General features: G+C 39.1%; 1 protein-coding gene across 4 annotated transcripts in view; it reads left to right on the top strand.

The window, feature by feature from the left end:
• Positions 1–22158, top strand: part of Foxo (forkhead box, sub-group O) — a 158766-nt gene that overhangs the window by 100935 nt on the left and 35673 nt on the right. Inside the window, exons 2-8 of one of the 4 annotated variants that reach the window (XR_011730713.1) lie at positions 6100–6224; positions 6325–6522; positions 6936–7060; positions 7397–7695; positions 9169–9495; positions 10280–10610; positions 10693–12065. Coding sequence is in view for 2 of the 4 variants with exons in the window: in XM_071769312.1 (XP_071625413.1) it covers positions 6100–6224; positions 6325–6522; positions 6936–7060; positions 7397–7695; positions 9169–9495; positions 10280–10504 (1299 nt within the window). In the remaining 2 variants the exon portion in view is untranslated. Of the gene's footprint in view, positions 1–6099; positions 6225–6324; positions 6523–6935; positions 7061–7396; positions 7696–9168; positions 9496–10279; positions 12066–22158 lie in introns of those variants that run through there. The other 3 variants (XR_011730707.1, XM_071769327.1, XM_071769312.1) reach the window with 3 other exon arrangements.

Consider the following 22158-nt stretch of genomic DNA (forward strand, 5'->3'; position numbering starts at 1 on the left):
CGACGAGAAGATATTATACCACATTAACGCTATCGTTCTCCATAGCAAAGAGAAATTATTTGAGGGCATGAATACAAATTTTCGATGTAATCGAAAATGATTATCAACATTTGCATATGTAGTAATCACAGTAACCATTATTACGCTTTTGATAACGTGTGCAAATATATTATTTTGGAAATATGTAATTAAAATGAAAAGGGACCATGATCAAAGGAAATACAGAAGACAAATTACATTTTCTTCCGCTTAATTAATGTATGAGATTTTATAAATACACACGTAGAGAGAAAGACATCATTTAACATCATTTGAGATTCAAGAATAATTACAAAGTAACAAAAAAAATGAAAGATCCTTTTGAGGTAAAAGCGAAGTCTTGCTGCGCTAAGACTTGTAACGGATCACCTTTACGTCAGCACGAAACGAGTGTCCTGGCTAAAGTGCATACAGGTAGGCGGTGCGTGGGTGTATATGTATATACATATATGTGTGGCTATAAGCAAGTGCACACTCGATCCTTCTTCGATCGTTCGGCAAATGCTTTTTACGAAATTGGACTCGTCAATGGAATTGAATTAATGTATACCGAGAGAGAAAAAGAGAGAGAGAGTTGCACGCGCGGATTGGTGGGATGGTCTTGTTGGCAGTCTTCTTGGATGTGATCGGCTCTCGGTCACCATCTAATCACCTGAGAGCACAAACGTCGTCATCGATGTAAAACGATACCGCTTCTTTTGCGAGCCGCGTTTCTCTTTTATGCTTTACTATTGCTGCCAAACTTTCGATTGGCATTGATAACTTTTATCCGTTAACATGGATACGATTATTCTATTAAAAAATTTGTCACGTCAAGTCGAAGTAAGTTGGACCCCCATATTTCAAATAAAATTGCAAAATTCTAGAAAATAGTAATTTAAATCGATCTTTTAACAAAAAATTTGTCTGAAATTTAGTTTTTTTGTTAGTTTTAAAATTGATATTATCTAGAAAAAAAGGGATTTAAGTCGCTTTTAGTTGGCCAACTATTAAAGCTGGATCTAATCTTTGCAAAATTTATTTTATTGAAGCATATAATTTGATGGTATTATTAATTTTCAAGATTGAATTTAAATTAATTAATTATTTAATTTAAATTAAAGACCATATTATGATTATCTTAATAAAGAAGCGACAGATTTTAAATTTCCATTGCAATTCGTTTATTAAATTATGTTGAGGCAAGTTCAGAACTCGAGTTCACCGTACCTACTATAAGGACGGAGATCAAAGAGAAATCTCTATTGCTTTGCTAAAGAAATGCTTTTGTTTAATTTTAGGAAAAGTACCTCTATTCAATAAAATTTATTATGTCTATTTGCAAGAGAAAAGTTAAAATATGTATAATTAAATTAATCAGTATTTGATATACTTAAATGCATAAAACATCATATGTGTGTGATTAACTGTTAAATACCTAAATCTTAAATATCTTGTTAAATTATTCTCTCACATATCCAATTGATTGACAGAATCCTGCTAATAATTTTATTCTTGTTTTTAAGATTAATATCATTTAAAGCCAGAGATATCGAACGACAATTTCTGCTTCATGTTTATTCTCCGGTGAAGTTAGAATGTATTATTGTTATCTCTGAGTCTGATTACGAGGTTCCTTTATTGCGCGATGAAAATTATTGTATAAGATACACGCGCGGTCTTGGCCTGCTCGCAAACCGCAACTTTGGTCCCACGTCCTTCTGATAAGAAAGACTTACAGAAGCGTAAAATACATCATGACAAGATAAAAACCACGTCCGTAAAAATTGATGTAGGACTTTGTTTCCTTCCGCGATTGTGCGGTTATTTACAAACGTTCGCTATCTGTAATCATTTCCCGTCATGCACGGATTAAAAACTCCATTACGTTGCTATATGAGATAATTCGCATAATACGTTGTTAAACAGACGAAGATGTAAGCAGTTAGAGATAAATATGTTTATGGAATCATTGCAGACATTTATCATTTTTCTAGTAGAAGAATTGTGCTATATTATTAGTATTTGGATCTTAATTTGGATTTATTCGTCACATTATTCGCAAATTTTTTTCTGTTGTGCATATAAAACATATAAATTATTACGTAAATGTATTAGTATCATGCGTGTTGATATATTTTATACATATTATTATCTAATACATGAATATACAATACTTTTTTCTTATTATGTTATATAAATTTTTATTTTCTAACTTGCGCTCTTATATTTTTAAAAGCAAAATTGTGTAATAGAAATATGTTAGGGAAAAATCTTTTTTAAAAAATCTTTTTATAGCTCTCTATTTCACGACTTCTGTGTAATTTCGCAGATTTCCTATTTCTCTCCGTGCGCTCGATGGTTACGAAATGACGCATATGCAGATCGCGAAATGCGAGTGCATGTCGAATCATTGAGCGAGCGCATACTCGAAGCCGAAGGCGATCGAGACAAATTGTTCGTTCAGGCCGAACCTGGTTCCTTTCTTTCCACGCGCGCATTAAGAATTAAAGCTTCCGTGCTTGTAGTTACCTAACGATCGTGATTTATTATTCAAACTGTCCCTTTCCTTGGCCGCCAATCATCATCGCAAATTCCCTGTGACGAGCGATCGCACGCTCGTTTCCGCGTTCCCCGTATCGGAAAGGCCATTTGCAATCTGTCGAAACCGAGATGTAATTGATCGCCGGCAAGAATGCCGTCCTCGTTCCACGAGCGCATTGTACGCGTTGCGATATTATGCACACAAACCAAAAATGCGATAAGAGTTCCTTTTATCAGTGGCAAGTTTAGAGCTCTTCAGCTAATAAATTATGCGAGGCTTAGTAGTGTTAATAAAATAAAGCATTAGTGAAATATATATAAGTAAGTGCGATCATAAATTATTGGTACATATTTTAGCCATGTTTTTTGTTAAGATTATTAGTTTTCGCAATAGTAGATAAAAAGATTCATACCCTTGTGTATCGTTTGTTTACTAATTATACTTCTGCATGGACTTAAATGTTAACAAAATTTTTACGATTTGTCATTTATTAAATCGCAATTAATACCCCTGTTCCAGAAGATAAGCTACTTTAATGACAAACTTCAAAGACACAAAAAATTCGCGTTTAATGTTGGTTCTTGATTGCTGCCGTTGTTTGCCCAGATGCTCTATGCCCTAGCGACCTTGAATCGAAAACTTACGAGTAATCGCGCTCGCGACATCTCGTCTTTCCGCTGAAGTCGGCGTTCCTTATCATGCGTACGTATTCTGGTCCACGATGCGCTAGCGAATATCGTATAAGCACGAGAAGGACAAGTATATACGCTCCATATATTGCGCGTTATACAGTCCATTCGGACGCGAGATAACCGCTCTTCTCTTGCTCTCATCTAGATGACGGCGCGCGGTCATCTCCGTCGCGTTCTTTTCGCTCTTAGACGAAGGCTATTTCCACGCAGTTTATAGAGATTTTGGACGAAAGTGCCTGGCTTTATCGGCGGCCGAGAATCGCAGTCGGAACCCGAAGAGAGAGAGAGAGAGAAAGAGAGAGAGAGAGAGAGAGAGAGAGAGAGAGAGAGAGAGAGAGAGAGAGAGAGAGAGAACACGGAGTTCATTCCGCGCTCTCTTGCCTCGCGCAAGATCGACAAAGTGATCGCTATCTTGATAACTCAGTCAAGCAATCTCGATAGAACATCTCCTTCTCTAAAGCGGACATCTAGTTATGAATACAGATGGTAAATTTAATTAAACGCTAATCGACATTGAAAAGCTTTAGTTGTACTTTGCATAATTCTAATTAATACCAGGAGGGGGAGAGAGAGAGAGAGAGAGAATGGCGATGATGTTTCTTAATGAGTACAGCATCTTATCTGATTCTCAGCTTTTTTTAGTTTTTATCAGAGTCTTGACATTTTTTGGGCTTTAATGAATTAGAATTACCAGTTTTTAATTTCATTGAATACAAGAGAAATTTCTAAACACTATCGTCGTAAATATTTCTATTAAAGATTTGCTCTTAAATAGGATAATCACAAATTATATAGCAAAATTATTTCGCAAGTAGCCAAATTTTTTTTTTTTTTTAGAAAAATATTTGGGTTTAAATAATTGCTTCTATCGTAACAAGTTGCAACTGCTTCTTAAGACATTATAATTTTACAAATTTACGTAATCTCTCGCAAAAGCTTGGGATGGAAAAATCAGAACGGTGGCGCCGAAAATGTCTTCATCTTCGAAGCACAGCACCGATAAAGGCGGGTAGATGATGGGGTTATAAACTCCCGCCGTATAGTCCGCGACTGCACGACTGGAAATGGCTGATCGCCCCATCGGAGGGGTAGTCCCTCAAGCGCGAGTCTCTCACGCGGGGGTTAAAGGCGAAAGGAGTCTGGCGCTGGTGATCGTAAAAGCATCCCGTCGGCGCGATACCCCCCCGACAGCTTCTCCAACTTGTCGATAAATACTTTCGTCTTTCCGGATATTCAGAAGTCCGGCGAGACGATCGGTCAAGTTCGAAAAGAGTGTCGGGCAGTAAAGGCGGGAAAGCACTAAGCCGCGATAAAAATAACGAGGAGCTCAGATTTATATCGCGGAATTCATTTGTGCGACCAGCTAATTCGACGAGCTTATCAAAACCGGAAGCCAGCCACGGTGAAACAAAGGGAAAGATTCGTGCCGGTCTATTAACCTTTATTCCGTCTGTTATACGGTCATTCGGACTGCGGTATTACGTCGCATCGACAACACAAGCGAAACTTATACGCTATATATACCAACTATCCGATGGATGCGGGTCTCTTTTTTCGCGGATTGATATTGAAAGGGACATGTTGTGGGTGGAAGCAACGAACGCGATATGCGTCATGAAGGCGAGCTATTTCTTTCTGGCAGTAAAGAATACATCGCTTACATTTCCACGTTATAAATTTTTGGATGTTAAAGCGTCCGGTGCACATGTCAGATGTCCAAGTAAATTGAACGTAGCAGCTGGATGATAAATATCTAGCAATTTTATGACTTGCCAAAATGTCATAAAGCGTTATAAAAATAAACTATTCATAACTCGATTTAGATATATGTATATGTATAGACAGGTACAAAACGTCCATTTTTTTAATAAACGAATTTCTAGATATATATTCACCATGTGGCTAAAGATCTTTGTGCTCGATGGTCCTATAATAATATCGTCAGAAAAAAATGGATTTTTATGATTATTTCTCTGTCCATTTAAAGGCTAACAATCTGCGACTCTGTTTTAGAAGGGCGACTTAACGAAACGATAAAATGCCGTGGCGCGAGTTTGAGAAAGTTCTTCGAAGTACTTCGCGTCAACTTCCGCCTGTCTCGTTCGCGATATAACGGCCGTTTTAAAGAAGCCATTTTTATTTATCACGCCGTCTTCCGTGTATGTATTTCGACTGAAAGCATCCTTCGGCGCGCGCTCGTCTCGCCGACTCGCGCATCAGGAGACGAAGACGAAAGGAAATTGTTATCGCTTCGCGACACGGGTACTCTCGTATTAGGGTAGAAGCTTTTCGAAATTTTTCGGAAGATTCGGCTACTATACCCGTAGCCGATTCAATTTGCCTAATGAAGAAGGCAGGAGGGACGACGAGGAACTATAAAGCGCGGCTTCTATGATTCACTCTTCACGAATTGATTTTTTCGTGTATAGTATTCTCTTATTCTCTTACATACATACGGATAGTAAGGTAGTATAGATGCTATCTCGCTGTGCAAAAGACAGAGACTGCTATATATATCGAACAAGACAGTCTCCCTATATAATTTATGCGGAAGAGCACTTAAGTCCGCGGGAAAAATTCGAACAATCCTAATTGATTTACAGATGTATTACTATTATTATTGAATAGAAAATCTCCTAGCATCAAAATTTCTCTTCTATTTACAACACTGTTCGATAATTATATTATTTTTTAAATTTTTATTCGTAAAACGACGTAACGAAATCAATTATTTAATAATACAAGATTCTTATTTGATTCTATAATGCGCGACTTTCTCTCTTTCTCTCTCTTTCATGTGTTGCTATTTTATTATATAAATCACGTTATTCTTTCTGTTCGCAGAATTCTATACGCCACAACTTGTCGCTGCACAGCAGGTTCATGCGAGTGCAGAACGAGGGAACTGGTAAGAGTTCTTGGTGGATGATCAATCGCGACGCCAAGCCGGGAAAATCCGCCCGTCGTAGGTAAGTCCAGATTGCCGACAATTTGCCTCTCTGTCTGTTTTTCCGTCTCTTTTGACCGCGAACTGTCGAGAGCGCTGTGTGTATCATATTTGTTGCGCAGAGCTACCACTATGGAGAGCACCGGAAGTTTAGAGAAACGACGCGGCCGTTCGAAGAAGATAGCTGAAGCCCTGAGGAACGGCGGACTGTTAGCCGAGCCCACGTCCAGTCCCAGCAGCAGCGTCGGAGAGGGTCTAGACCTATTCCCGGACAGTCCCTTGCCGTCCGCCAGCGGATACCAGCTCTCCTCTGACTTCCGGTACAAAGCTTTAATATTTTCGTTTAAAAGCAAAATATGAAATTTGCAAAATACGAAGATTTATAGTCGATAAGATATTTTGAACTACATGTCCCTTTTTAGTGGACTGTCATGTCAGTTGATATATGAATCGAGTAATATCAAAACTGACCAATCAACCTTTTTTTAATTTCGAGGGAATTTGATACTTGCAAGTATTAGTTACGGGAATAGAATAGTGGTTTTAATAGTTTGGCAATATACGATCAAATGTAGAGTACAGAGTTAGATATTATATACGGTATACGCGCGCGCGCGTGCATACATTTATATTATAAAGAAATCTTTATTATACATGTGTAAAATTAGAAAGATATTAGTTACAAATCTCAAGAAGAAGCTTAAGGCGAAATTAATTATTTTTATTATTCAAGTCCTCGCGCTTCAAGTGCTTCTTCCTGTGGCCAACTGAGTCCTATTCGAGCGGTTCTCGGGGAACCAGATTGGACCTACGCTGTCAGTCCGGAACAGCAACAGCAACAACAACAGCAACAGCTAGGTACATATCTAATTTCGCTTTCTCTTATCCCTTTTTCCCTCTCTTTTCTTGTATATCTTGATATTTCTAGAATTTATCTTCTAAAGTTGTACCTTCTAGCCATATTAAACAGCGTTACATGTACAATATAAGTTGCATATTATATTACTGCATAATTTATTTAAATTATACTTTATATAATTAGTATAATTTATTTATATTATACTAATTATATAAATATGGTTAATAACTGTATCAATCCTAATTGAAATTAGAGATAAAATAAACTTTTTGCTGTTCATTTATCCACGTGTCCGATAACACGATTAATACGTCGTGCATCATGTTCGATCCTAGCAGGCAACCTAGCAGATACGATGCTAGCAGGGAACCTAGCAGATACGATGCTAGCAGGCAACCTAGCCAAGACGATGAAACTGGAACCCTACCAAATGTACCCGACATCATCGCCGGCTAGTCACCAGCAGCAAACGGTCCCGCCGCCGCCTTATTACGATACGCAGTACCAGAGCCACCAGAGGAACAACGGCCTATGCACTTCGTCGTCCGCGTCCTATGGCCTGCCACCTACTCCGCAATCGGTCAATCAGCAAAGATGTCCGATTCACGGTCTGCAGTCGTGCGCCTGTCAGATGGTGAGTCCGAAATTTTTGGCGGATTTTTCGCGCGAGAATACCACAACTCTCCACAAAGGAGGACGTCAGCGTTTTTATGTTGCGCATGTTCGGCCTGGCAATGTTGCAAAATCAATAAGGATCGCAATATATGTTTTACACAAACACGCACATACACACAGGCAAACATGTACACGAAATGTCTATGCTTCTATATGGCTTAGAGAGAAAGGATATAACGTTAACCGCGATGATAGCCAAGATGATTAATAAATATCATTTTTCAAAATGAATTATTTATTGAGATTAATTATAAATACGACTTGATCGAAAAATTATTATCAAAGGAGTCGAGAAATCTTTTCTTCATGGAAATTGAGCTCGTTATTTTCCACGACGTCGATATTTTTACAATAATATTTTTGTTGTCTTGTGCGAAAAGATTTGCGATGGTGCGATGGAAGCTTATTTACATTTTATTATTGAAACTGGCTTAAAAAAGCATCATACGCTTATGGAATTGTATTGGAACGTATTTTCGATAACGGTACAAATGCAAACACATCCGGGCCAAACTCAGAACAATCTGTCTAATTGATCAATTTTCACGAGATTGAATTTACTAAGATTAAATTATGCTAAAATTTATTTACTTTCATTTATGTTAATTATAGTTAATTATTTTATTGCTGTGTGATATATCCGTCATATCTTTTTCAACAAAATTCATGTATTTGTCCTAGAATAGATCAAAACATGAAATTTTCAATTTTCTGAGATTCGTTATATTTCTTACAAATTACGACAGAGAGATATAAAGAATAAGCAAATATAGAAAACTGTGATATTTGTACGAGAAAAAATATAAATAGTACTATATTTTTTATCGCAAATAGAATAGAAACATATTTATATTTTATTTGTAAATCGTTGTTGATCAAGAATATTTGTATCATAAATTACATGTTATAAGAAATTACATATGTTGCAAGCATAATACAAAATCAGGCATTTTATAAAATGCCTATAGGCATTTTACAATAAGCCGGCATAGCTCCGTGTGTGTACTTACTTATAATGCATCGCATAGGTTTCGCTTAGATATTTGAGAAATATAACACTTTGTGTCAGTGCTAAGGGAAGTAACTGATATGTATGTATAGATATGTGTGTACAGTACACATGTAAAAAACTAATCTAACTCCAAGTCTATTTCAACTAAATTTCAATTTCAAGTTTTTAGGAATAGGCTTTGAGTTAAATTAGTTTTTCTATGCGGGGGAGAGGCGGAGCCCACGCATATACTTACAATTTTTTATTATATTATATACAAGAATCATTTCTAAACTCTTATTTCTTATCTAAAACACTCGTTATGCCGGCTTATTGTAAAATGTCTGATTTTGTATTATGCCTGCAACATATATAAATACAAATTGTTACGATCACGCTTTTGTCTTCATCGCGGATTCTTTTTACAAATTCAAAAATTAGAACCTGAGTCCCATGTCACCATCTGGCATGTCACCGTCGTATCAGCAGAGCGAGCCCAGTCCAACACTGGGCAGCAATCAACAGCAAACGCTGCAATACATGATTCAGACACAGCGTCAACAACAGCAGCAACAACAGCAGTCGCAGCATCAGCCGGCACAAACTGGACCGGCCGGTCCTAGCCCACCCAACACGCCAACACCCTGCCCCGCCACAGCCAGCACTATGATGGGTCAGCTGATGGGTGCGCTCAATCATTCCGCCCTCGATGATCTTAACATCAACATCGAGGCGATGCACGGCGGCTTCCACTCCACTGTTGATGAAGTAAGTCTGATCATGCTCCGTCTGTTACTACTGATATTGCCATGGCTACGTCTGTTACTACTAATACCGTCACGAATAAGTTTTTAAGAAACTTGCATAACTTTTAAATTATAGAGAAATCATTTCTCGTCCGCGCGAGCATTCTGAGATTTCCCAAATTAAATCTACAACAATTTGTTGTAAAAAATAAAATATAAATGCGAAAAGTTTCTCAGTTGAGATTCCTAACTGTTACCGCAAAATCTATCTCAATCGTCACACAAACTATTAATCCTTAGCTGAAGAATTTTATTTACCAAATCTATAGTAGAGTAATATTATTAATTTTTATGAAATTATCTTAGAAGAAAGATCTTATATGCACGGAAAAAAATGCTGTTTAATAAAATAAAATAAAAAGTTGCTTCAATTAAACGTCGATGTCACGAGCTTCCACAAACATAAAAAGTCAATTCAAATGAATATTATTGGGCCAAATATTTGAATTATTAAAACACCTATCTGTTTTTTGTTCATTAATATTGATGTTGCATCAATAGATTTCATCTCGATTACACTGATGCTGTTGATATACAATATCATTTTTTTTTCCGTGTGCGCAAATACGTGCACTTTAGTAAGACGAAAATTTCGCAGACATTATTAGATAGTTAAAAAAATAATTCTAGTTTAAATTCTGCAAAGAGTTTAATAAATTCATGTTACCGGATAAGGATTGTTACAAGAGGGAACGTTGCTTTGTAACATGTACGTATAAACGCGCGATTCGATACGTAAATTGCAGGTAATTAGGCATGAGCTGTCGATGGGTGGCACGCTGGACTTTAACTTCACGCAGGGAGTGATGGGCACCGTGCAGGTCAGCGACGGCAATGTCGTTGGCCAGAATGGTGGCGTCGTCTCTCAGAACACGGGCGTCGTCATCGGCACGACGACCGGCAACGCGCCGGGTGTCTACGTAAGCACGAATGCGGCAGCCCCCGCCGCGACCCCCTCGTGGGTTCACTAGCAGTTAACCCCCCTGCCCTCAACACCCCCGTCGTCCTTGCCGATGCCGCTGTTGTCCGACGGATCGCTGGATAACTTCTGCGGGATGACCGAAGGGCAGCTCATCGGTGAGTTCCTTGAGTTTGAATTTCTTGATTTTCAAGTTATCGCTTGTAATCACAATTATATATCGAGACATAACATCGATAGATTAAACCGTGCAGTCGTTGGTCGCCCGGATTTCGATTCGGGGCAAGGTTCGTGCTTATTTCTTAGAGAAAAATTATAGAAGAATTATAAATTTAACTATAATTCGGTGATAATAGATTTAAGCAGAGTTTAATTTATAGCGACTCTACATAAGATCATCCATGTAAGATTTTCTAAAAATTTCACTCATTTTTTACATTTATCACTAGTTTACTTCTGAAGCTAATGATGAAAAACAATTCACTACCGTGACATATTGTAATCATTTCATATTAAGACCAAATGAATGATCATTAAATACTCGATAATTCGTTCTGCTTTGTCGACTTTCATAAACAGAATAACTCCGACTAATTTCTAGGTAATAGCTTCACTTAATGCATTACGTAATCGTGAAATAAAGAAAAGACGTAAATCTATGTCATCCATCTGTTAGATGTTAGAGTCCGCGAATCGATATATCACACACAGACGCGCGCGCGCGCGCACACACACACACACACACACACACACACCCACCCACATTCTCACGTGGCTGATTAATCATCCAGAAGTTCACTCGGGATCTTTCGCGAACTTTCTCTCACGTCGCGTTTTCGATCATGAAACTATGAAGGGAGGAAGATATCCGACGGATGCAAAGGGAATGGAGGGCAGAGAGAGCGGGTCATTGATTGCCCCCTCGTGCACGCAAAATAATATTTGCATACTCGTGTCATAACAGTGCTCAGCCGTATGGTATTTAATAAATCGCTTCGACGTTTTGTGCCTCCGTCCCCCGATCCTCTCGGCCCCCCGTACCCCTGCCTTCCACCATTTCGTACGTGCCGACACATTCATATAGCGGCAACCCGTATTCCGACGGTGTTTTGTGCGAAATCGCTATTGACTTGGACGCGATAACAATTACATCGCCGCGGGCCGCGAATTTTATGGAAAGCCTTAACACAATATTGCTGATCGCGATCATACGAAAACAGTCGCATTTTGTTTGACGAAGAAGCGAAGCGACGAGCAATTATGCGTTCGCGAAAAAACACTCGCGCGGGGCCTCGATTTTCTCGCGAGGACCGAGTAACACGCGTTCACACGTCGTCACGTTTAGCGATAGACGCGAGTTCTCCATTTCCATGACGTACTTGCGTCCAAATGTAAATTTCATAGTAGATAAGAAAAAAATGTAATTGATGGATCAGTAGATCTGGCCCGAACAGCGTATTGATAATAGTTAGTAGACAATACTTTTGAGAAGAGTAGCTTAATTCTTAGTGTTTAGAAGAAAGTTACAAGTTATATGTTACAAAGAACTGTATAGAAGTGTAATCAGAAAATTGGTTTCTGGAAATAAAATTAGCAGATGGAAAATATGAAAAGTGTACCTGTGTTTTTAATACAACTCACACATTAGAAAATAAAATTGTTTTAAAAGTCAAGCTGAAGAAACAATTCACGAATGGCTCGACTGTTCACGCGCTTACGAGACGATAATCCCTTCTATATACATCATTTCCCAGAGTATTTTGTTTACGGCGTGCTTAAATATTCACGTCGCTATGCAGCGACCTTGGACAATTTACACGAAATTACACTGGCAATCGCGTCCAGATAATGCGATCTGTCTCTTTCTGCAACGGAGTATTCTGCATACATGAAGCTTGCGATCAAAATTAAAACGTTTTCACGTTCTTTACGTCGATTCCTTTTTTTTTTACACCTCGCTCTCTTTTTCGTTAACGGAGGAAAAGGAGGAAGAGCAGGAGGAGAAGGACGAGGTAGAAATGTAACGTGATTTCTCGGAGAAAATCGTTTTTGCTGTTAGTATATCGCAATAAAGCGACTAAAATAACTGCCACTTCGCTATCGGTGCCTTTTAATCTTTAATACACGCACAAAGTGCAATGTAATTATATATAGCTTTATCCTACCATCTCGTCTAGTTGTCCTCGTCGTAATCATCATTGTCGTTGTAACATTAATGAGGATAAAAATGTCGTACGAATGCACGGATAAACGTTCGACGATATTAATCACACGCTAGTAATCGCGTTCTGGCGTGTGCTTTCCGGTAGCCAATTGCAACTGACTGGATGTTGGCTTCCTCTGTGCAATCTGCGTAGTTGCGTGATCGACGCAATAATGTTTTTCGAGTGTTACAAAAAGAACCGCCGAGAGAACGAAACGCAACTGCCCACGATTCATTGACAAACCTATAACGGTTCTCAAATTACAATTCTTTAACAATGAGATAAAAAATATGAAATTAAATAATCAAGGATTAAGTTAACAAAATGAAAAAAATTAAACAAAACATGATATAAGAAGTCGATAAAATTAATGAAACAGAATTTATATATAAGAATTGAATATAAGCGTATAATTTCATGCTTACGCTCACATTTTCACTCATTCATGCGATCGTCAACTATGCTGATCTCATTTTCGTCGGCCGCCGATTTTTCTTGATCTTGCACATCATCGTCGAGCGCGGCAGCAAAGCGCAATGCGGCAAGCAGGCAAGCAGACAGCGAGAAAAAATGACGCGAGCGTTTGGCCACGCGAGCGGATCATTTTTTCCCTCCGGACAACCTCTTTTAGCGATTGCACTCACATGACAGCCTACTTTGTTGTCCCTACGGGCGCGGATATTATTTACACGGTGGAATATCGGCCCGAGAGAGATATTAGCTTTCAGAAAAATATTTTTCAGAGTGGCGAACGCGCACGAGCGACGAAAAAATACCGCCCCCAGGCTTACGCCCCGGTATATTAACGCCTCCGGCCGTTCCAGTAGTTTGTTGTGCGTATGAAACCGGTATGCACACCGATCTCCGTTAGTTTCGAGGGGAATCGATGTCTTTTTGTTTCCTCTCTCTTCCTTCCTCGCTCTCTTTCTCTCGCATCCCCTCTCTCTTCCACTCTTTCTCTCTTTATTTTTTTTCGTCCGACTGTATATCCATTTACCGTCTGGCGGAAAGGGCATAAATTCGAGGGTTTGGATAAAACCGATACCGCCGCCGCAGCGAGCGAAGCGCAACGCGACGCGTAAGAAACGCGCTTCGAGGCACGGACGTTTCAACGTGGCGGCGATGCTGCCGTGACGGTGACAGGAAAAATTCCGCGGTAATTCTTCGCGTAGCATGGAAAAATTTCTCCCATCGTTTGAGAAAATATTTTCAATCATTTTTACAGGCTAAAATTCCCCCTAAGGCAGTAGCGGAGATAAATTTAATTGAGCTTGAAGTCTGAGATTCGATCTGTGATAATTGGCACTTTATCCTAAAACGTATATTTGCTTTATATAATCATTTAATATCACTAACCGCAAATCAGGGTAAATAAAAATTTTCATTCCGTTTTCTATATTCAACACCAATGACGAACGTCATTTTCTCTCAAGCAACGGATAACGAGAAGAGGGTTGATAACGTGATAATCTGAGAATCGCTTTGTTTTATCGAGCGCGACGATAAAGGAATGAGGAGAAGTCCGGCCTTATCCCGCCATCGCCCTGTAAAACTACTCGCGAGAGTAGTCTCGGCCACGGAGCGGAAACTGCGAAACTACGAGAAGCGTCCCTCATTAAATGAGAGCGCGCTCGGCGAAACTTTTGTCGTCCGAAATAACAATGGAGTCTCTCGAGCGCCGGATTATTTCGAGATCACACGGTACATGACTCTAATTGAACGACTTCCGGTCGGCGTCGCGCTAATGGAGAACAGATTTTCGGATCCGTGCCGCTCGTAAACTCGCGGTCGAAACTCGAAACTCGCTCGCTCCCGATCAGTTCCTTCGCGAAAACTTCCCAGTTAAAACAAAAAAGCACCAAGGAAAGAGAGAGAGGGGGGGGGGGAAAGAGCGACGCGCGGGAAGGAGAAGGCGGGCAGAAGGGGCGAAGAATAGGAACAAAGTGGGCAGATAGGGGGAAGACCAAGGGATGCAACGATAGATCGAGGTAGAGAGCATGTAGGTTGCGGAATGAGGGAGGACGGGTCGCGCTCGCCTGACAAGGTTGGATGGCAAGGGAAGAAGTCTTTTCTTTCTCCTGTCCCCCTGCTCCCCGTCTCTTTTTCTTCTCTCCTCCACCAACTTTATAATTCTTGCGACGCTTTTGGGGAATGAGATTGTCGGCGGCAGGGGCGGACGGAGGCGGCCAGGGGGTGGCCGGGCTTTAAGGTAGTCCGCTGGCGCCAGTGACGTCTGCCGAATAGCTGCTGACTCCCAGACTCCTGCAGTTTCGACTAAGTGGTTCCCTTTTGCCCCACTTGAGCGTTTGTGAGCGCACACCTTCTTCCTCCATACCCGCGGGAGCGCGCCTATCGACGACGAAGGCTGATGAATGCTCGATTTTCTATCGACCGCGGAGAAAGAACCATAGGGCGGTTTAGGGGCGACAAATACGTTAAAGCTTTCTATTAAGAAGATTTCAGCCTTGTAGGTCAAGGTTTAGTCGCTCGCATATGTGATGAAAGATTGCTCTTTTTATACGTGAATGAGAGAAATTTTCATCTTGGAGGAATCCGGAAATGATGAGTATTAAACTTTATGAATTGTTTAAGCTTTCAATCGCTGAGAAACTTATCGTATTACGGAAAGATAATATAACCGTTTTTTCTATTGCAATATGCATTTTTTAATACTTAATAGCTAAGAAAGATACTAACAGTAAGTAATGAAATAAATTTAATGTTGGGCAATATGAGAAATCGTATTTGGATCTGTTAAATAATTTAATAGTTTATCGATAAAAGTAAGCTACGTTAAAAATAGTTTAACATATTAAATAACTAAATTTAACATATGCTTACTGTAAAATGTACATTAGAAATGATTAGTGGAGAACAAAAACTTCATTTAATGGTTAGCGACATCGCGTTGCGATTTGGATGAATCGATTACGACAAGAGAAACGTGCCACACGTGTCAAAATTTAATTACATTCTGCAGACGATGACTGACGTAATTGAATGCCGAACGGTTGGTTTATTAAAGTTTCGAGTACTGCTGGATCATCGCCAATCTTATATTAGTAAGCAAAAGAGCTCGCGAGTCATTTAATCCTCACGTTAGAGCTCGTTACTATCTCATATTCAAGGCCATTTTAATACGTTTTTATTTAAAATACGTTGTTATTTAATAAAATAAAATAAAACTAAAGATAAGAGACGTTATTATTAATAAATTATAATATTTAAACAGTTTTTAATTCAACTAAAATGATACGTGACGTCTTTGGAAATTTTAATTAAACTACAATATTATATTGTATGATAGTAATTTAGAATCTTTCGGTTGTCAATTGATTTTACGTCTATGTACAAATGCGCTCGCGCGATGACTTAAAATTCATAAGGTTCTAAATTCTAAACTGGCGTTTATATTCTGCTTGACCTCAGTATTTTATATTGAAAAAAGTTATACGCGCATCCACGTGTATTCCCTCAGTAGAACGTACGAGTCGACGTCACTCGATGAAAAGGGCTCGAGCTTTTTTCTGGGTCAAGGCTCAACCCTTTTGTACTATTTGCAGCCCCAGAGAACGTGTCTTAAAAATGGTTAACTGAAGATCACACATATCGTGTGAGCATTTATTTTCCGTCCAAACTTTGATCGCTATAATCTTATCCAAATAAAATATTCATGAAATTCTTCGCATATTACCGAATAATATATGGAATTACACGTATATTTTCTTTTAGTATTGTAATATGTATGTAGTCTGAACTCTTTTTTCTTTTTTTCTTTTATACTAATCTTTTTTTAATTAAACTATATATATACTTCGAGGTACACGGACTGCAATTTATCACTGATTTTAAGCGTGGTTTTCTTAAATGAGTACTTAGTCAATTAAACGGCTGTTCTTAATTATCATTATTATAAGTTGGCAAAGGGGGATACATTACTACCATAATACAGCAGTACTCCCGGTTACGGCCAATTAATCTCCCCTGACCCAGAAATGAATTGAACTATACGTTTAGAATCGCCAATGTTACCGGGAAAACCGGCAGGGGTGACACGGTTGTAGGCCGCGCGCAAGATCGCCGTTAGTGTCACCGCTAGTGTAGGGATGAATATAAAAGCAGCGACGATACGTCTCGTCGACTGCGAAATTTAAGATGAATCGGTACGTTCTTGGCCGACGTTCCACTTTTGGAAAGTTTCGTTTATTCGTTTTCTCGGAAAGACAAATGTAGTTTTGAATGCAATTGGATAGCGCCGCCGTTGAAGTATTTAGGTTGAGTTACGGTCGCATAAAGTTAAACAAGTTGATCAAACCAAACTTAGAATAACTTCGACGTATATAAAAAAAAAAGATTATAAATAAAAGACCCCTTCAACGCGTTTTAGAAGGAAAAACTATATGTCAAGAATTTTCCTTTAAATGTGAGATTACTCTAATGTGCTGTGTCTTCTTTTCGTTATACGGATTATAATTGATAATTTTGATAATTTTAATAATAAAGAAATATTTCATATATTTGATTCAAATTTTCAATATTCTTGTTCTTACGATTAATTTAGAATTTTTTACAATTTATACTTGCATCGTTACAACATATCATTATATCAAAACTTTTCTATGTTACGAAAGTAGATAGGCAGTACTGTGACACTTGTCATTCGAGTGTGTATAAATCGATCCATATGTCTCGTCTTCAGATTGCGCGATGACTACCGTGCTGCAACGACGACATCGCAAAAAGCGTATGCATAAAAGAGGCCTAACGCTCCTCGAGACTTCTTAACCCACTTTTCTACGGAACCTGCGGTTCGACGCCGAAGAGCATCGCTCCCGATCCATCGATCAAACGTTCGATCCGGTTCTCTTACTCTAGAAAACCGCGGTACGTCGTTCCACGTTACCACGGTTACTACGGAATCGCAACAATACTTTTTACAAACTTTTCGTTTGGATTACAGTAATCGGTGTCTTTCTTATAAAAAAGTTTCGATTACGACGAGGCGCAGATAAAGATTATATGTGATATATTTTTATACATTTCGGCCAACAGCTCATCCAATTTGATAGAAACTCGAAAAGCGCGAAACTTCGGCCGATATGCGCGAACTCCGGAATACGTAAATTCGTTAGATATATATATATTTGACTGACGTGACGCCGCGACGACTCGGTGTCCGTTCCACGGATCCACTCTCCTCCGTTTAACATCGCAATACCCGTTCTGGTCACTTCGCGGCCTCTTCCGTACTTGCCCCTATTACAAGCCCGTAGGAGTGGTACTCGAACTAGGCGGCCTCGACGTTTCCTCCATTAATGCCAATAAGGAATGCCGCCCGGTGTGCATTCCTTCAAGCAGAAATGCCGCGATGTCGCGGCACAGAGGAAAGGGGCGGACAGCGAGAAACCAAAAGAGTCGCCAAAGGGACGGGACACAAAAGGATTGCATAAATAGAATCGCAGCTTCCTTCATGCATGCACACATCGTGCACATGCACGTGCGCGACTGTCGTAACGGCATACGCCGGTCAATAACGGCATTCCGACTCGCAGGAAATTAAGAACGAGCCGCGAGCATCTCGACGTTCCAGCTTCTGCCCTTAATCAGGAATAATGTTCGCGGGGAGAGACGAGACGGGATATAATCGCGAGAGGGCCGCGTTTTAGTTCTCAAGGAGATTCTCTCGCCGCTTTGCAACCTTATTCCACGATGACTATCGAAATGCTAATAATCCGACGTAAATCTTAATTATTCCTCATTGATTTGTGTAGTGACGTTTTGTTACAGAGATATTTCACGTGGGAAAGTTAAATGGATTGATGTTCTTAATATCTTTGTTTCTTATGGAAGAAAAATATGTTCTATGTAAAGATAACTTTTATTTACAGAGATTTCTACGTAAAGTAATTATCTTAATTGAAAACTGAAGACCGACAAATCATGGATGAAAATTAAAGTGCAAAAGATGTATCTATTTATAAGTAAGTCTGCATAAATTATATGAAATAATAAGAGGCGCGCAAACTATATAAAATTTAATTTTTAATTTTCAGCACCTGGATTATGGAAATATGTACTGAAAAAAATTCATAAAAAATATCCACACGCATAACACAACATATTTTGTCGCAGCATGCATCGTCAATACGCGATTCTAATTATTACGTGACACGCATACTCCGGTTTAAAAGTATACTGCAAAAAAATTAATTTTTTTATAAATGAATTTTTACATTTCAACATAACCCTTTCCCAAGCCGATCCTTTTTCCTGCGTATTGAGACGAAATTGACTATCGCGTGTCTTCGGCAATCGGAATTTCCTTTCCGTGATCAATTATCTCGGTGCTGTTACTACTAACCTTATCCTAAGAAAAAAATAATGCAGAGAAAGTAACCTAATCATAAATGATATGGAATTTACTGCTGCAGACGTCCGGTAATTGGAATTCCACTTTCTGATGATCAGTTTTCTTATTTTGCCGCATAATTTTATTTCCAAAAAATTACGAGTAAGGCATTCTAATTGCAAGAAATCTTCTACGAAAGAAATAAAATAATTTGTAAGGAAATTCATGACATAATAAGACACACTCTTTACTCTTGTATAAGAATTGATTTTCCGGAAATTGCAACTATATAATTAAATTATTTACTGATGCTCGGAAGATGATAATGTCGTATTAAAATTAGGAAAAATCGGACATTTTCAGGAATTAATTATCATATCCTAGTAGAGTATGTATTTCTAATGAAACAAAACTTCTCCCATTTTCCTTGGTTTTTCATAAAAGTGACAAATCTTGGGATTATAAATCTTTTCCATTTGATTTCACCAAGTTAAAAAATGATGCCTGACGACGACCTGAATTTCCCTAGTTTTCAGTAAGCCCTTCGTAAGTGTAATGACGTAACTATAACGTCGCAGTATTATAACGTCTGCGAGGTTGAAGTGCGAAGAAGGGCGCCAACCGACGCTTCTAGGGGGTGACCGGGCTTGCGGTCTTGCCTAATCGAGCGTGCGTTTCCGATGAATTATTCAGGATCGAATACCAGTCTCTGAGCTGGCCGTCCTTAACCGTTAGGCGTTTATTCTCATTATGCGCCTTGCCTGTCCTGTGTTTCGTACGAACGCGTCGATAAGACGCCCTTCCTATCTCATACCCTGCGTCCTTCCAACTCTCGGAAATTCTCGCATTAACCCTTTTAAGATTTCGGGATAATATATAACGTTCTCCTGGGAAATTTGTTCCTTTCAAACTTGGAACTGAAAAATTTATATAATTTAGCTTAAAATTAATACGTTATAAAATTGTTGAGATATACAATATGAGCTCTGTTCCAGCAAGAATAGAATTTTTAGTGAATCAGAGTTCAGTAACAGGTTTTTAAGTTTTTTATGTCCTCAAGTTATAACATGGGTTCTCTCCATCGAACAGTAATAAAAAAATATTCAAATTAAAAACCAATCGCCTGTGGATACTTTTTTTTTTTAATAAGGCGAAAGTGAGCAGTCGACCAACGGTGCGCGATACTCTCACGGAAACGTTGCGGAAAAATACTTTCGGAATTCGTGAGCAATATTTATATCTGACACGATCAAGCAAGACGGCCACGCGTTTCTGACGCGTTGTAGGCGCGCACACTACAGCATGCCCCATTAGAAATTCTAATCGAACCACGACGTTTACACACGCCTCTCATACGCGCGCTGCGATTGGTCGACCAGTCGTTTGTAATAAACCTGTCTGCTGCGTTTCAGTCGTAATTGCGCGCACGATCCATAAATCGTGCGGCGTAGAGGTCTCAACCTCTCCTTTTTCCCTCCTTCTCGTAATATCGTTAAAATTTTTAGCACTGTATAATTCCGCAGTTATCTATACCCCGTCGATAAAAATCATTGTTCTCTTCGTCGTTCTCTAATATTCGCGATTGGAGAGGCACCGTGATTATGGTCCATCCTGTACATTATTTCTTATGCTATTTATGTGTTAATAGTATAATTTACTTTTTGTTGATCTTTTTCTTTATTATTCATTATCTTGATTTTACGCGATTTTACGTGTTGAGAGAATACATAAATTAATATTCCAATATATATCAAATAAATTTTACGATCCTTCTTTCCTTCCTTCCTTCCTTTCAATTTTTTTAACATGCAGAAAAATTTCATAGTCGATAGCTATGTTTATGATGACCTGACTTGATGAAAAATTGATTCTACAACGCGGCAAGAGCAATTGAACGCGGCTGCTCGATGATCACACAGTGGGACGGACGGGTAAAACGGGAGGAAATAAGGAAAAATCACGGTTAAGAGTGGTTTAATTGATTTTACAACGACCGACGTCGCTAAGTAGACCGTGATAGGTTCTCGGTGTCACGCATCGATAACCGCCCGGCTGCTTTTTAATACACTCAGGTCTTACGCCTTTCATTACATAATTTCGCGTATGTGGGTCGCGAGCAGGAATTAAATCGATATTGAAAACTACGCCGGAATTAATCCCCACTATAAAAACCTGTTTTTTGAAAATTCCAAGCGCTGTAACGGAATTTTAAACCTAAATTCAAAGAGAGCTCAAGTTATAATTGTCTAATCAATATTAAAATATCGTATACGCTATAACGAGAAATTTCTTTCTTATAAGAGTGCAATCCAATGATTTAATTATACATATCTTTCAGCCTCTTATCTTCGCTTTTTTTCGTTCCAAAATCCCTGAACAATTGGATCGTTACATAAACTACTCGGTTCAGCAACTGAACGTTATTGAAATTTTTAAATAAGTGGCACTTCAATTTAAAAAAATTTAGATAAATAGACATCGCGCTTTATGTGCTTCAAATAAGCGATATTCGACAAATTGCGCGGACTTGATCCAATATAACTGGGTAATTGTACGTTCGCGCTATGGAGAGTATCGAACATGCGAAGCGAAACTTACAGCTGTGTAATTAGTATGACAACGTGTCTCTTCTCGACTAAACGTCTCGTCAATCGATCGTTAGTTAGATGGTAAGCGGACACCCGCTAGATATCATGCTTGGCGCCTTGGCCTACGCACTTTGCTTGCGTAATGCCCGCGACGCGGTATTAGGCTCTTCCTCAGCCAAGGCGAGCTTCGTCCAAAAGAGTGATGTGCGGTATGCGTGTTCTGTATGGTCATACACACGTGTGTGTCATCTGTATGCGCGGATCCAAATACATATATGCGTACGGATTTTTGTACGTATGTAGATTTTTCCGTGTGTGTACGGTTACACAAGAATGTCCTACGTATGGTTGGTTTCACAAGAGGCGAGACTGACTTAAAATGCGCCTTCGTTATCGGGACTTTTGGCCGAGCTAGTCGAGGTTCTCCAGCAGCAGGGAATAGAGAGAGAGAAAGAGAAAGAGAGAGAGAGAGAGAGAGAGAGAGAGAGAGAGAGAGAGAGAGAGAGAGAGAGAGAGAGAGAGAGAGAGAGAGAGATGTCGGCGACGATAATTTCGAGCGATAAAG

This window comes from Temnothorax longispinosus, chromosome 1 (assembly GCF_030848805.1).
Source record: "Temnothorax longispinosus isolate EJ_2023e chromosome 1, Tlon_JGU_v1, whole genome shotgun sequence".
In the NCBI taxonomy this organism is placed as follows: Eukaryota; Metazoa; Arthropoda; class Insecta; order Hymenoptera; family Formicidae; genus Temnothorax; species Temnothorax longispinosus.